At 41.6% G+C, this 14345-nt stretch overlaps 1 protein-coding gene across 2 annotated transcripts in view; it reads left to right on the top strand.

Annotated features, from left to right (window-relative positions):
• The window catches only part of NEK9 (NIMA related kinase 9), a 32967-nt gene extending 19344 nt beyond the window's left edge, over positions 1-13623 (top strand). Inside the window, exons 16-22 of one of the 2 annotated variants that reach the window (XM_019733564.2) lie at positions 133-294; positions 3393-3563; positions 4341-4400; positions 6795-6997; positions 8089-8250; positions 9426-9632; positions 11099-13623. In XM_019733564.2, the coding sequence (XP_019589123.2) occupies positions 133-294; positions 3393-3563; positions 4341-4400; positions 6795-6997; positions 8089-8250; positions 9426-9632; positions 11099-11221 (1088 nt within the window). In that variant the 3' untranslated portion in view covers positions 11222-13623. The remainder of the gene's footprint in view (positions 1-132; positions 295-3392; positions 3564-4340; positions 4401-6794; positions 6998-8088; positions 8251-9425; positions 9633-11098) is intronic. The other variant, XM_019733565.2, reaches the window with a different exon arrangement.
• Positions 13624-14345: the final 722 nt, after the last annotated feature.

Genomic DNA, 14345 nt, shown 5'->3' on the forward strand with positions numbered 1-14345 from the left:
TAGCTTCGTGTTTCTATACATGTATGCCCTCTCACAGCCAGAAATTACTTCATGGAACTCTGCATTGGCTGCGTTTTCCCTCGGTTCCATGACCCATTTGTGCCTGGTTATTTGTTTTTGCTTTTCTCTCAGAGCGAGGCCGGCTGCTGACCTTTGGCTGCAATAAGTGTGGACAGCTAGGCATTGGGAATTATAAAAAGCGTCTAGGAATCAACCTGTTGGGGGGACCCCTCGGGGGAAAGCAAGTGATCAGGGTCTCCTGCGGTGATGAGTTTACCATTGCTGCCACTGATGGTGAGTCCGTACCCATCCTTTCAGGCTTTCTGGGTGGATGGCTGTGTTTTCATTTTTGGTTGGGAAAGAGGTGGACCTATTACTTGTGTAGCTGGATCATATGTTTATCTTTTTCTTTGTATTAAATTGGTGGCTCGTTGTGCATATGGAGCTTCATTAACTTTTCATGTATCTAACATGGTGATTGTTTTAAAAAAGTCAGATTTCTAGATAATGGCAGGTTAATATTCTACGTCCTAACTTTTTTGATTTTAACTTTTTTTTGTAAAATGTTTTAAGAATTACTACGTGTGTGCGTGCGTGTGTGCGTGCGTGTGTGCGTGCGTGTGTGTGTGTGTGTGTGTGTATACACATATATATACCTTGTTCAGCAGCACGTGGGTTTCAGTAAAAGTTGGCTAGGCGGCTGGAAAGGAGAACAACATGACTTAACCTTGCCCCTTGGTGGGGGTCAGCTGCACTGCAGTGATGCGCTTGGAGACAGCTGAGGTGTGAAGGGCCGTGTCTCAGCCTTCTGAACTGGTCTAACCGAATTTTCTTCTCTTTCCTCTCATAGCTATTTCTTCTCCACAGCATCTTCTGCTCCCATCACGGCTTCTCTTCTTCACTGCCACTTCTGCTAGTCTACATTTCCTTCCCTCCTTCTTTTTTCTTTCTTTCTCTTTAGCACTCTCTTTCCTGTATCCCCTTCTGAACTTTTTTGATTTTTGTAGCTACTTCTTTCTTGTGACTGGTGAACAACAAATTATATTTCAGCTTATCTTTTGACTCATTTTAGCTCTTTTTAGTGTTGCTCATGCTCAGAGATGTCTTTGTTTTCTTTTGGTCTGTGCCTATTGTATACACACGAGGGATCTAGGGATGGTGCCAGATAAGTGAGCTGTCACCATATTTAATTAAAAAATGAACCAGCTTTCAGAGTGGCACATTAACTTTCCCTCCTTGTCCCAAAACAAGGGATTTTAGGAAGTAAACTGTTTACATCAGACTAGACAAATGGAAATGTTACCTAGAAAGACAGAGTCATGATTTCACTGAGGACCAAATTTAGTGCAGCAAATTCAGTAGCACTTTCTGACAGGGCTCAAAGAGGTCCTGTTTCTTCAGTAGATCTGTGCACTTCATGAGTTACGCTTCAGAGTAAGGGATTATAAAGTTGGATTCTGTGGCTGGGCATAGAACCTTTTTTTTTTTTTAACTTCTATTTATTTTATATTTTTCCAAGACCCATCAGCTCCAAGTCAAGTAGTTGTTTCAGTCTAGTTGTGGAAGGCGCAGCTCACAGTGGCCCATGCGGGGATCGAACCGGCAACCTTGTTACGAGCACCACGCACTGTAACCAACTGAGCTAACCGGCAGCCCCAAGCATAGTACCTCTTGATAAATGTTCCTGTACTCCTCTGAACTGTACTTGGTCACCTCCTTCACACAGCAAACAGTGCCTGCTGTGCTCCTCTTTTAGGCTCTGGGAATATAGACGTGAGTCTCAGAAACCCGTCTCCTCAGGGAGCTCATAGTCTAGCAGGGTAGGGGAGACACACGTAAACAGACTAGTACAGGCAGGTAGATCAGGTGCCATGATGGCAGGATCCAGCTCCTCTAAGCCCTGGAAGGCCCAGAGCTCAATCCTTCTATCTCTCCACTGTCTCCCTTCATTCCTCACCTTAAATCCCCCCACACACTGATAGCTTTATTACCACCCTTCCTCTCCACACTCACATACTCCACAGCCCCACGACTCAGATGTCTAAACATAGGGTGGCTTTGTAGCCCAGTTTTCCCAGGTCAGTCCTGATTCATGCCTACTATCATCAATACCTTGTTTCCCCGAAAATAAGGCCTAGGGGGACCGACCGTCAGCTCTAATGCGTCTTTTGGAGCAAAAATTAATATAAGACCCGGTCTTATTTTACTATACTATACTATAATTAATATAATATAATACTGGGTCTTACATTAATTTTTGCTCCAAAAGATGCACTAGAGCTGATTGTCCAGCTAGGTGTCTTATTTGCAGGGAAACGTGGTAGCACCCCATTTTCATTTGAAAAATGTCCTCATTTGGATAAGAAGTTATAGGCATCTCAAATAAACTGACTGTATTCAAAATCAAACTTCTAATTTTCTACACAAACCTGTTCCACCGGCAGCCTTCCCATCTTAGTCGTGGTAGCTCCATACTACACCCCACATCCCACCCACCAGCAAACCTATTGATTGTCTTCAGAATATATCCAACTACTTCTCAGCATCTTCAGTACTATAACTGGTCTCCTTGCTTCCACCCGTGGTCCCCTGCAATTGATTCTCCTCATGGTCGCCTGAGGGGTTTTTAAAAATGCGTACCGCTCAGAACCTAATGGTTTCCTATCTCATTCAGTAATAACCAGTAATTACAATGGCCTGCAGAGCTCTACATGACCAGGACCCCAGCCACTTCCTGACCTCTTCTCTGACCACTGTCCCCTCTCTTACTTTGCCCAGCTCCAGGGGCCTTCTTCTTCCTTTTTTGTGATGCTCACGTTACCTACACAGGACCTGTGCACTTGACATTTCTTCTGCCTGGAAAGCTGTTCCCCTACATAGCCACGTGGCTCTCTCTCACTTCAGTCAGGTCTCTCTCTGCCAAGTGTCAACAAGTATTTCTCTGACTTCCCTATCTAAAATAATAATACCCCACTATTATTTTTTATTTCCACTTACTTTTCTATACCATTTATCTTCCTTTCTAGCACTTATTACTACCTGTAATACTATTTTTTATTTATCAATCTTCCCACGTTAGAATGTCAGTTCTAAAAGGGCAGTGACTGTTTTGTTCACTGCTCTGTCCCCAGCACCTCAAGCAGTGCCTGTCATGAAGTAGATGCCCCAGAAATATTTGAATGACCAAAAAAAGTTGTTGAATGAGTGAATGAATAAATGAATGGATGGCAGTATGTAGGAGCGGTGGTCACTTTTATCTGGGTGGCATAACAGCTTTTGCTTATTTTGTACATAGTAGGAAATCTTTCTAGCTCTAGGGCATAAAGATGGGGAACCCAAAGAGTTGGGAAGCAGTGTTCTGTTAAACTGTCTGCTGTTTAATTTTTCTCTAGATAATCACATATTTGCCTGGGGCAATGGCGGTAATGGTCGCCTGGCAATGACGCCCACAGAGAGACCTCATGGCTCTGATATCTGTACCTCATGGCCTCGGCCTATTTTTGGATCTCTGCATTACGTTCCAGACCTATCTTGCCGTGGCTGGCACACCATTCTCATTGTTGGTAAGGGTTTCATATCTGTGGGTTGGGGTGGCTTTGACAGAGGATAGACCCACACCTAAGGTACTGAATGGCCATATTCTTGGAAACAGAAGTGTCCTGAAGAAAAGAGGTTATTTCTGTAAGTCTTAACAATGTCAGTGATGCCAGCTTAGTGAGAGGAACAAAACATTGTCACTTCCTGAGCTTTGTCATTTTCTACCTCTTCACCATTTTTAAAATAACTTAGGACTCTTCCCCCTTGCCAGAAATTTATAACTTCTGGTGCTCTACTAATTTTACTGTCTGTGTTCATGCTGTTGTGAGAAACATTTAGTATACCTTTAACAAGAAACTAAATCATAACTGCTTTCTGCATAAAGATGACTTTGTTTTGAACTAAATTATAAAGGCCTGTGTGGGGTTTGCAAGTCCATTCTTTTGGATCAGTGGTTCACAACCTTAGCTGCACATTAGATTCCCCTGAGCAGCTTTTAGCAATCCCACTGTCCTGACCAATTCAATCAGAATTTATGGAGTAGGACCTAGGCACTGTTACTTCCTAAAGCTTCCCAGGCGATTCCAAAGAACAGTTAAGGTGGAGAATTGCTATTTTACATAGTGAATATTGTGAGAGTAGCTAAGGGTCCTTGGCTTATGACACTAATACCTAAAACAGTAAGTAATTTATCTGGAGTGAGGAATAGCGGTTATCTCCTAGATTAACTCCCTATCCTAGTCTCCTCACTTTGCCTGCCTATAGCTGTGTGTAATGCTTACCTACTGAATATTTTTCCTCAGAGAAAGTGTTGAATTCTAAGACCATCCGTTCCAACAGCAGTGGCTTATCCATTGGAACTGGTAAGTAGCAATGTCGCAGATACCGATAGTTTTGTGAGGTATGGGTCTTTGGGTTAGATTCTGTGCAGTCTCCAAAAAAAAAAAAAAAGGAAAAGAAAGAAATATGAAATATCTTTGGGAAATGAGGAATACAGTGATCATCAGAGGGAGGATCATATTTTTGGTGGATTTCACAATAAGTTACGACTTTTACATTGTGGTCAGAGGGAGAGTACATTTTTGCCATCAAGCATATGGAAGTAATTAAGTGGCTTGCAATGGGACTTATGTATTGTTCTTTTCCTTGCTATGTTAGGGACTATGGATTCTGTCCACCCTGTACTTCCATGGTATTCCCAGGGTATTTCAGTCTATGGAAATAGTTCTTCAAAACAGGCCCTCAGGATTAAAAGTTGGTTAAACTTTCAAGTGGTTAAGAAAATCAACCCAAGGCTCTCTGATAATTTTCCTTTGGCTGCTTGCTTCATGGTGCTGTTACTTGGGACCATGCCAGGAAATTGAATCTGTGTTCCTTTTTGGTTTTCCATTTGCTAGAGTACCTGTGGTCTGATGTCTCAGAACCTGGATTCTGATATTTTGTGGAATCAAAACAGATAAAGACCCAGAATAAAAGCAAATTAATCCTCCAAAAAGAAATAGTTGAAAATCTGATCTAGACTTGTTGAACTTTAGTTTACATGCTCACACACATCATACCTCTTACTGGTTTCCTTTCGTAATCCATTGCTGAGCATCTATTTGTGCATATTAATATCTGTCACAAATGATAAAATATCTTTTTGCTAGGTATAGTTGTTCTACTAGACCTTTGTTTTGTTGGAACAGTATTTAAAGGAAAAAATAAGATTAAAGCTTACATCCATTGGCTAGAAAATGTAAACTCCATAGGGGCAAGGATTTTTGTCTTTTATTCATTGATTTTATCCACATTACCTAGAAGAATACCCGGCAAATAGTAAACGCTCAATAATTATTTGTTAGTTGAATGTGTTATAACCATCCAATGGAATATTATACAAGTGTGAAAATGAACATCTACAAATATTTCCATAATGTGAAATGTAAAAGGCAAGTTGCAATAGACTACATGCCTCTTTATAAAGTTCAGAACCCAGCAAAATAAACAATATATTGCTTAAGGGTACATAAATATGTGATAAAGCTCTTTTTTAAAAAAAAAGAAAAAAAAGAAATGGTGAATACAAAATTAAACAGTGGTTAGTTACATCTGAGTAGGAGGCCAGAGAAGGAAGGAATTCATAGGACAGATAGAGCGATATAGGTAATATTCTAGTTCAGTACTGTCCCGTAGATCTTTCTGCAACAATGGAAATGTTCTGTATCTGTGCTGTCCAATATGATAACCACTAGCCACATGTGGCTATTGAGTACTTGAAAAGTGGCTACTGTGGCTAAAGAACTGAATTTTTAAATTTTGTTTAGAAAGCCATATATGACTGGCAACTACCATATTGGAAAGTACAATTCTAGTTCTTCAAGTAGTAGATTCATGTATGTTTATTTTGTTAGGCATCAAAACTTACACGTGTTAAAAACAGTCTTATATTTATCTCAGATATAACATAATTTTTAAAAGCCATTTAAAACCAAAAGCAAGCTTCGGAGCTTACTTTGGCACTATAGTTGTGCTGCTTCTGTAGGATGGCATTGCACCATCCATCCTTAAGCCAGTATAGCTGGTGATCATAAACAGTTCTTTACGTTTAACTTTAGAAAGAATATACCATACAAAATTTTTTTTTTTTTTTAGCTTTGGCAAATATTCACTTTTTCTTTGGCCCATATTAAAATTCAGTTTCATTTATGACAACACATCAGCTAGTCTTCATTAAGGTAACTTGGAATATACTGCATGATATGAAACAACCAGGCATATTTTTAAAATTCTTACAAATAGTCATCAAAGAATTTAATGAATTGAATGGTTGAAGACTTCTCCATTTAAATGTTTCCCCAGAAAGGGAGTTAGTGGTGTGTTTGTCTGGCAACTTGAAGTGGTGTTCGGCTCAAACGTGAAGGAGCCTTGTATATAAAATGAACCTCTGTGGAGGAGTCTGTATGTGTCTGAAAGGACGGGTGCTAGGTTTGGTGAGCTGTGGTTGTGGTGATTGTTCACTTATGCTTTAGAACATTGATCATTTTCTATGAACACAGGGATAAGCAAGTTTGGAAAGTAAAAGCAAATTACCATGAAGATGCTGACCTACAATACCTGGTGTAAAAACTAAAATTTAGTCCCCAATATCCGACTTACACTGTTGCTGATCCACTTCATGCAACAATAGGAACCTGTCCAAGGGTCAGTGAGGCTGTAAGATGGTGACTCCTGGCTGCATAGCAAAGCTCTGTGTTTCTGTGTTGTGTAACTCTCAGCGGTCCAGAGCTCCAGCCCGGGTGGCGGTGGAGGCGGGGCAGAGGAGGAGGACAGTCATCAGGGATCTGAAACTCCCGACCCAAGTGGAGGCTTCAGAGGAACGATGGAGGCAGACCGTGGAATGGAAGGTTTGGTCAGCCCCACGGAGGCCCTGGGCATCAGCAGTGGGGCCAGCAGCTCCTGTCCTGGCTGGCTTCGAAAGGTAATTCCTTCAGTAGAGGTTCCTTAGATAAAGTATCCGGCCCTGTGCAGGGACTAGAAAGCAGTTGTCAGAACCGTAGTGTCCTATGTCCTAGTCCCAAGTTTGGCAACAGGCATCTAACTTCTGATGTCTACCTGGAACAGAATCACCAAATCTAACTCTTTTTTCTTCCTGACAAGAAGAGATACAGAATGTTCTCATACCTGTATTACTTAAATGAATGTAAATTAATACAGCCTTCCTTGACAGTTTTTGTAAAGCATGTGTGCAAAGATTAAGCTTACAGATTTTTGCAGTGTTTTGTAGAAGTGGCATGTTGGGGCAATTGGAATGTCTTACAATAGAGAAATGGATTATGAGAGTTGAAATGCAGAGAGTTAAAAAGGCTGGAGTATATTGAGTTACATAGAAAGTTGGTTATAGCATATGGTTATGCAGAAAAGGATGGACTATCTGTGCAGTACGGTCCCATTCTTCTAGAAAACACGGAATGCATAGAAGACTAACTGTGGAGACTATTGATCATTGTATCTGGTTATCTATGAGTGATGGAATCGATAGTGATTTTTATCCACCTTTGCCCATCTGTGTTTTCTCATTTTCTATAGTGCACATTTATAGTTTGTGAAATTTTAAATTTTATTGTCAAAAAAAGAATATAGATTTATAGCTCCCTATGTAACAACTTGATAACTAAACTTGATAGCTATCTAGGAGTATGAATGGAGGAAGCAGCAAGGCCAGCTGTCTAAAACGTCAGCCTCAGCCTTCAGAAGCCTGGCAGCTGGCCTTGCTAACATCAACGTAAAGCGCCCCAACTCGTGGAATAGCCTATAATAATAAGTGTGTTGGGGAAACATGCCAGACACTCCAAACTCTGTTCTTGAATTTGAATTCATATCACTGTAACTCTTCCGAAAGAGGGATGGCAGGCTGTGGACAGGTAGGGTGAGTTATGTTGTAAACACAACTGTCCTGCTCCACTAGAGGGTGCTGATGTCACGACAGAGTGAAAGCTGTAGGAAGAACGGGATTTGGGAGAAATTAAATGGCTCAAACAGAACTGATGAGATTCTTTCTCTTGAACACAGGAGCTGGAAAATGCAGAATTCATCCCCATGCCTGATAGCCCATCTCCCCTAAGTGCAGTTTTTTCAGAATCTGAGAAAGATACCCTGCCCTATGAAGAGCTACAAGGACTCAAAGTGGCCTCCGAAGCGCCTTCGGAACACAAGCCCCCAGTAAGAGCCTGGGTAACTGAGCTTTTTGCCTTTGAATCACAACTAGGTAAACAGTGGCTACAAACTGCCCAGTTCTCTTGGCCTCACTGTCTCCTCTAGCTTCACTGGTCTCCTAGCTGCCCTGTATCAGTTCATTATACTGTCTATTCAGTAGTGCTTAACGCTTCTACTAGGGGATCAACTGACTTGTCCTGGAAAAGTGTTTACCCTTTCACATTTCTGACAGGCTGGCACCTTTCTACCCCAGAGGGCTGTCTTTCTTTTATATCTGCCTCAGAAATTCCAAAATTCAAATCCAGCTTTTCATGACACTGCTAGGGTGGGTTGGGGGCTCTAAATATAAGAAATAATGCTTGTAGTCTGTCTAGTAAGGGAGCAACAGTGTATACCTAACCTTGATAGAAATCAAACGTAAATACCTCAATAAAACTAAACCAGGGGTCATCAAACTTTGTTCTATAAAGGGCCACTTGGTAATTATTTCAGCCTTTGTGGACCATACAGTCTCTTTTGCAGCTACACACTTTGACATTGTACCACAAAAGAAGCCATAGATAATACATAATGAATGAGCATGCTTGTGTTCCAATAAAACTTTATTTACAAAAACAAGTAGTAGGCCTGATTTGACCTATAGACTGTCTTATGCTGACCCTTGCTATAAACAAAGTATAATAGAAAAAGAAAAATTCAGACTAGGAAAATTGAAAAGCTTCCCAGACGAGGTAATAAAACCTTTGAAACTTCAAGGTGGACCTTTTAATTCCTCTGTCAGTTAGCCTTCTTGAATTGTTTTGGCGATCCTGTTTACTGAACACTTCTCAAATCTCTTCCAAAGTGTGATCCACCACATTTCATGAATATTGACCCTTTGGGTCCGTGTCCTCACTGTGATCAGAAAGACATGTTCCAAACTAAATCATGCTTTCCCCCACTTCAGCATTTTAAATGGGAAGATATCAGTATACTTTAAGCTTTTTCACAAAGTCTTCCAAAATAGATGATCTTTTACCTTAGATCACAGACTGAGGCACTGAGATTTTTCTTGTCCTGTTTTCTTAGAGCCAGCTGCCCTTGTAATCCTGGTAGTTTCCTGTTTCTCTTGCGTTTACTTCAGGTGTATCTATGTTTTATCTTATTCTGGCATCGGGGGAGAACCTCCTGTGACCTCTCTCTTCACTCTTTAGCCACCTCGGCTGAATCCTGCAGGAACATGTGCTGGGAAGGGAACCCCACTGACTCCTACCTGTGCGTGCAGCACTCTGCAGGTGGAGGTTGAGAGATTGCAGGGTCTGGTGTTAAAGTGTCTGGCTGAACAACAGAAGCTACAGCAAGAAAACCTCCAGATTTTTACCCAACTACAGAAGCTGAACAAGAAATTAGGAGAGCAGCAGGTGAGAGCATTAAAAGAATAATTCAATTTCTAATTCTGTTTTGAAGAATCACAGAAACAAAATACCAAGGACTGAAATAGACTTGCTCCTTTTCAAGTACTTACCTTTTAATGTTGTAACTTTTGTAATTAATCCCAGAAGCCCTGGGCCTTGTTTAGGCACCTGGATTGAATTATTTTTATCACCTAACTTCCATTATTTTTGTTATTCTTTGTTTTTTCTTTCCTTCTTATTATGAAAAACTTTAAACATTACAGTTCACCCGTATATCCACCATCTAGATTCAACAATTGTTAACATGTTGCCGTATTTGTTTCAAGTGTGTGTGTGTGTTTAGAATACTTGTGTGTATTTAAAATGTGTGTGTTTATTTTGCCAAATCATTTTCAAGTAAATTATGAAAGTCATGATATAGCCCCCTCCTAAATACTTTATTACACATACACAAAAATGAAGACATTCATTCTCCTGGATAACCACAATACTATTATCACACTTAACAAAATTAACACTAATCTCTAGTCTCATCCAGTACCCAGTTGATACTCAAATTTTCCCAGTTTTCCCACCAAAATGTCCTTTGTAACTGTTTTTATCATATCAGAATCCAGTCAAGAACCCCACATTACATTGTTATGGCTCTTACTTCTCTTAATCGAGAACAATTCCCTCTACTACCATCACCTTTCTTTTTTTTTTTCCTTTCCTTTTTTAAAAATTTTCATGGTATTGACTTGAAGAAATGGGGTCAGTTGTTTAACAGACTGTCCCACATTCTGGATTTGTCCTGTTTTCTTGGGACATTGCTTAACTTGTTCTTTTGTCACCCTGTCATTTCTATAAATTGGAAGTTTATAAACTTACAGCTCTATTAGATTGAAGTTAAACATTTTTGGTACAAACACTTCACAGGTGATGCTGCATGCATTGTTTTTAAAGAGCCATAGAATTGCTCTATACAGCATGAATTAGGATAGGGAAATACGGTTCAACCCTTGGCTTTCCCATATACCAGTTTTATGTGTTTAGACAAATTACTGTGTTTCTATGAGCCCTGGTTTCTCACCTAAAAGAAGAAAATACTACTACCACTTTGTATGGTTGTTTTGAGGATTAAATGAAATAATGTCTATGAAAATACTTTGGAAAATAGTCTACACACTTGACGTAAACATGGGGAATTGGCAGCTGTAGCCAGCAGAAGGATTGATTTGCCCAGATTGTTTGTCTCAATTTTAAAATAGAGAGTTCTGAATCCCAGAAAATCCTGCAGTCCTGGGCAAATCAGGAGTTTGTCATCCTACTGCAGGAAATGTAAAGGTGTAGACTTCACCTCAGGTAGTATTATGAGCTTCTCACAAACATGTGGCCACAAATCCTTAGAGGCTGACATTGAAAATCTAGTCCTGAGCTGCAGTGAGTAGGCAGCAGCATTGTTAATGTGGAACTGTGTTTTATCTGGACAGGTGGGGATGCATTCCAGAGGAACTCAAACAGCAAAGGAAGAGATGGAAATGGATCCAAAGCCTGACTTAGATTCAGAGTCCTGGTGCCTCCTGGGAACAGATTCCTGTCGACCCGGCCTCTAGTCTCCTGAGCCTGTATAGCCCCCAGGAAACTGGGATCCAAAGAACTTCACAGCACACTTACTGAATGCAGAGAGCGCTTTCCTGGCTTTGTTCACTTGCAGACAAGGAGCGCGAGGCGGAGGCTCTGAAGCACTTTCCCTGTACACTTGGAGAGTGGCACTGCCTGTTAGGATCTAGGAGTGGTTTTGTTTTGGAGAATGGAAGGGCCCCACGGCCCTGGCTTTGTCCTCAGTGACTGCCATAGCAGCAGCAGCAGCTCTGTACCTCAGCGGGTGGCCCCACCTTTGAAGAGGAGACACAATGCTCACCTTAATTTTGCTGGTAGCAGCTTATATCCCATTTATCATTTCACCATTAATTGGAAGCTGCCTTGGGAGTTCAAAACCAGGCATTGCACCTCTGGGTGGAGGAGGGAAAAGTGTAAAGCTGGAGTGGGCTGCACCCAGGTGTGGCCCGTCCAGGGTCACCTAGAGAGTGGTGAAGTGTGCTGAGCCCTCTCCGGAGCCCTGAGTCCAGGAAAATACATCTGGTGGAGTCAGTCGAGGGCTTATTTTCAGAAAGTTCAGTTACTTCGTGCAGCTAAATGCATTAGGAGGAAAAGTGGGCTTAGATTGCTTTTCCTCTGAGGATTAATTTGTTCAGTGAGGAGTAGAGAAGGAAGGGCAGGTCCCTCCTCATCACACAGCTGGAGTTTCAGGATGTGGCGAGGCAGGGTGGGCTCTCCTAGCTTTGGAAGATCCCGACTGCCAAGAGATGAGGTGTCTCAGAGAGGTTCGAGTCAGTGGGGCGGTGGGAATGGCCTTAAGAGAAAACCACAAGGGAGAAGAAGTCCTATAGCTGCCTCTCCGTGGTGTCGGAGAGGGGCCTAGAGTGACCGAGTCTTCTGCCTGTGAGAAGGCTTCTTGTGCCTCTGCCGTCATGGCGCTTAGGGTTCTAATCCTGGCATCAGCAGCCCCACCACTCCCTTTTTGTATGTCTAGGCAGTGTTTTTTCCCTTTTTGGTGTTTTATGGAGCCGTATCAGTGAATCTGGACCATCTTTCCTACTTGAGTGGCCCAAAGCCAGCGCCAAAACCTGGGAGTCCCCAAAGCCTAACAGAACAGGTAGAACCTGCCAAGTGAGAAGAATTTGGCCGAGAGCTCCTTCTGATCCTGTAGTCATCGTGTCCTTGTAGACAGGAGCGAGCTCACTTTCCCAAAGAAAGTGGCCGAGAAGCGTCTGATGATTTTACTGAAGGATGAGGCTTTGTGTTTCCACCTAGATTCATGACAAGGTCCTGTAGTATTTTGGGTCACAGGAGCTGCCTTGATGAGCCTCACATCCTACCTCCCTAGAAACAGCTACATTAATTTTTGGTTTTCCCTAAAGCAAGAAAAAAAAAAAAAAAAAGAATGATGTCTGTTTAATATTCTGGAAGGACCTGTGCAATGGAAATTTTGCTGTTTCCCTGAAACTGGTGATGTAAAGGCTGATGCTCTGGGAAAACCCCATGTCTGGGACGGGCAACTCTGTTCTATGGGATCTTCTTTGGTTTGATGTTCCCATTGTTTTCTCAGTTCTGGGAAGGACAGTAGTGCTAATGTCATCACTGAAGCCTTTTTCTTAAAATACGGGAAGGGGCCAACCCTGGACTAAGCTCCAAGTTCTAGGGACTTGGGAGTTTGCTATAAACCCCAACAATGGGTTTTGGTTGATCATGTAAATGCAACTTTGCTTTTTTTTTTTTTTTTTTAAGGACTGACTGGCCTTTCATGCTCCTGTGTCCTCACGCTCACCATCTCAGCAGGCCTGAGAGGCAGGGTCAGTGTGGGTGTTACTCATGAGTGTGGCTTCTGCCGTGGACTGAGGAACATGGGACGTTAGGGAGACTGTGGGATGGAAGTAAGCATTGAAGGGAGGGTGAGAGCCCTGCTCTAGTCGGAGGGGAGTTGTCCTCTAGCAGAGGCTTGCTATGGTTTTCTCTAGCGTGTTCCCTCGGGAAGCGTAGTTTTGCTATTAATCTAGCTAAGATTCTAAGTTCTGTGCCTTAGAGATAATTTGCACTTTCCTAAATTGTGCCTGGGACAGCCGTATGCGTTTTTCCCTACCAAACAGCTATGCAAACAGAAACCAGTTCAAACATGGCAGCCGTGCATTAGATAAAAAAGTGAAAGGTGAGGCAGCAGAAATGCCTTTGAATGATTTTCTGTAGCTAATTCTCTTAAGTTTTGTCTTTTTTTTTTTTTCTATGCAGTGCTAGGTATATTTCCAGTAGTATTGCTTTTGAGTTATAGTATAACCTGAGTTACTCCTCTGCTCTGACACTGTTGCTGAAGAACTAGCTTATTGTTAGTCAGATGTTTGAAAGGTTGAGGGTGGAGTGGTTTGGCATTTCTGTTTTAAATAAACATTTAAATTCTCAATCAGTGCTATGCCTCAGTAAGTCTGCACATGGACCTTAGTCACTGGGGATAAAACACTCAGATGCTAGGCCTTCATGAATCTTTGATTCAGTGAGCCTCTATATAAACAAATAAGTGGTCGTAACAGAATGCAAGGGACATTTGCACAGAAATCATCTTTGCGTCTTTCCAATTTCTTTTTCTTGCTAACAGGATCATTGCTGCTGCTGCAGCGGTTTTCCCTCAACACTTCTAAAATATAGTGCTTAAAATGAGAGGGAGAAAAAAATTAAAATTAAGAGAGGAAGAATCACTTCTGGTACTTAGCTCCCCAGTCACAGGGGGCTTTTTCAAGTGTTAATACCAGTTTATGTTGATAAAACTTTTCCCTCAAAGAGGTTGAACAGTATTTGGTCCCCCGGGCATACAGGGCACAGCCAAGTCACAGCTTCTCCTGCCTGAGCATCTCACTCAAGTTTAAAGCAAAAGCAGCCTTAAGCTCACACTTCATTAGGTTTGCCATATACTTGGAAACATTCATCATCAAGAGAACAAATCTGGAGCAAAGATGTATTGTAAATAAATTCTTCCAATTGAGTATTCCTGAGCCTCCAAAGAAGTATTATTCATGATAGTGTCAGAGCAGAGTGGGTTGTAATCAGGGCTACAAAACATGTTCCTTCCTGCTGCAAAGCCAAAAATCATTTATTGTTTCAGTGATTAACTATGGAAATAAGCATACT

The sequence above is a fragment of the Rhinolophus sinicus genome, linkage group LG03, assembly GCF_036562045.2.
Source record: "Rhinolophus sinicus isolate RSC01 linkage group LG03, ASM3656204v1, whole genome shotgun sequence".
NCBI lineage: Eukaryota > Metazoa > Chordata > Mammalia > Chiroptera > Rhinolophidae > Rhinolophus > Rhinolophus sinicus.